The 2,500-nt window shown below is 41.0% G+C and overlaps 1 protein-coding gene across 1 annotated transcript in view; it reads left to right on the plus strand.

Moving 5' to 3' along the window:
* The window catches only part of LOC115105043 (guanine nucleotide exchange factor VAV3), a 157,053-nt gene that overhangs the window by 140,055 nt on the left and 14,498 nt on the right, over positions 1-2,500 (plus strand). The window contains exon 24 of the mRNA XM_065007087.1: positions 1,981-2,068. Within this exon, the coding sequence (XP_064863159.1) occupies positions 1,981-2,068 (88 nt within the window). The remainder of the gene's footprint in view (positions 1-1,980; positions 2,069-2,500) is intronic.

The following is a 2,500-nucleotide window of genomic DNA, read 5'->3' on the forward strand; positions in this document are numbered from 1 at the left end:
TTATTTCACTTATAATTCACTGTATCACAATTCCAGTGGGTCAGAAGTTTACATACACTAAGTTGACTGTGCCTTTAAACAGCTTGGAAAATTACAGAAATGTATGTCATGGCTTTAGAAGCTTCTGACAAGCTAATTGTCATCATTTGAGTCAATTGGAGGTGTACCTGTGGATGTATTTCAAGGCCTACCTTCAAACTCAGTGCCTCTTTGCTTGACATCATGGGAAAATCAAAAGAAATCAGCCAAGACCTCAGAAAAAATATAGTAGACCTCCACAAGTCTAGTTCATCCTTGGGAGCAATTTCCAAACACCTGAAGGTACCGCGTTCATCTGTACAAACAATAGTACGCAAGTATACTTTTTGGAGAAATGTCTTCTGCTCTGATGAAACAAAAATAGAACTGTTTGGCCATAATGACCATCGTTATGCTTGGAGGATAAAGGGGGAGGATTGCAAGCTGAAGAACACCATCCCAACCGTGAAGCATGGGGGTGGCAGCATTATGTTGTGGGTGTGCTTTCCTGCAGGAGGGACTGGTGCACGTCACATAATAGATGGCTTCATGAGGGAGGAAAATTCTGTGGATATATTGAAGCAACATCTCAAGACATCAGTCAGGAAGTTAAAGCTTAGTGGCAAATGGGTCTTCCAAATGGACAATGACCCCAAGCATACTTCAAAAGTTGTGGCAAAATGGCTTAAGGACAACAAAGTCAAGGTATTGGAGTGGCCATCACAAAGCCCTGACCTCAATCCTATAGAAGATTTGCGGGCAGAACTGAAACAGTGTGTGCGAGCAAGTAGGCCTTACAAACCTGACTCAGTTACACCAGCTCTGTCAAGAGGAATGGGCCAAAATTCTCCCAACTTATTGTGGGAAGCTTGTGGAAGGCTACCCAAAACGTTTGACCCAAGTTAAACAATTTAAAGGCAATGCTACCAAATACTAATTGAGTGTATGTAAACTTCTGACCCACTGGGAATGTGATGAAAGAAATAAGAGCTGAACTACATCATTCTCTCTACTATTATTCTGACATTTCACACTCTTAAAATAAAGTGGGGATCCTAACTGACCTAAGACAGGGACTTTTTACTAGGATTAAGTGTCAGGAACTGTGAAAAACTGAGTTTCAATGTATTTGGCTAAGGTGTATGTAAACTTCCGACTTCAACTGTAAGTGATACGGGACACAAACTGTTCCTTCTCCCTTAAGGTGACCTGACCTGACCTCGACCCCCTTTCTCACTAATCCACAGCTCTCCATCCTTATCGGTGCCTGCCAACATGTGATTATACTTCCTTTACTCAATACATTCCGAGCTTAATTACATCCACCATATACCTTCCTCCTACAGATAACCATTCACTTCTGGTGTAGACGCAGACTTTGGCACCCCTCATGTCTCCAGTATAACTGATGATTAACAATTTTCAAAGTTTAGAAAGCCGAACCCAAAGGTTAGGGTTAAGGTTAGGAATTAGGTTAAAGGGTTAAGGTTAGGTTTAGGGGAAGGGTCAGCTGAAAGGGTTAAGGTTAGGATTAGGATTAGGGGAAAGGTTAGCTAACATGCTAAATAGTAGCAAAGTAATTAAAAAAGTAGCAAGTAGTTGAAAAGTTGTTAATTATCTGAAATGCTAAAGTTGTCCATGCAGCGATTCAAACACGCAACTTTTGGGTTGCTAGACGTTTGCGTTATATGCACACCCATCCAACCCTACCATTCACCCTCCTTTTGTTTTTGCCTTAATTAATCTTCTGTTTTATGTTAACATACCATTCGTAACATTTCATACTAATTTGCGTGTCCCTGGTTTACAGTTACTATGTAACGTGTAGTCTATGAGACCAGGCTGCAGAAACCTTTGGGCCCATGCATTACCATGGCAGCGGTCGCTCCGCATGGGTCTACTGGGGGATCGATCTCAATGATCACCAGAACATTACACTCATCCCTTATTCATGGCCCACAGGTACAGCAATGACGTGAAGCACATCAAGATCCTGACCAGAGATGCCTGCTTCCACATCGCAGAGAACAAGAAGTTCAGGAGTATATTAGTGAGTCTGTTTCCCTTTCACAGCACCACCTCTGCATTTCGCACATAAATAAATCACTCAGCGTTTCTTTAATTAAATGTCAAAACATGAATTTATTTTTAGCCCCTTGCTGTGTGAAAATAGCTCTGATTAGAGGTGGATTACTGGTGTGGTTTACTTTACTGCCCGTAGGCCTTGTAGAGAGTTATAGACAGGGATCGGTACAGGGTGGATTGGATGTGTTCTCTCCCTTCTATTCACCCAGGATTGTGTTTCCTTCAGCTGTGGTTAGAAATGAGATTTTACTGTTAGTCCTACTCTGTACGTGTATGCTAGTTTTATTTCACCCAAACTTTTAATCTTCATATTAAGTTAATCATTTTGTTGATTTATGTTAATTGGTATTGGACAGAGGACATTTTAAAACAGATTTAGAATTATGTAGAAAACACT

This window comes from Oncorhynchus nerka, linkage group LG22 (assembly GCF_034236695.1).
Source record: "Oncorhynchus nerka isolate Pitt River linkage group LG22, Oner_Uvic_2.0, whole genome shotgun sequence".
NCBI classification, from domain to species: Eukaryota; Metazoa; Chordata; class Actinopteri; order Salmoniformes; family Salmonidae; genus Oncorhynchus; species Oncorhynchus nerka.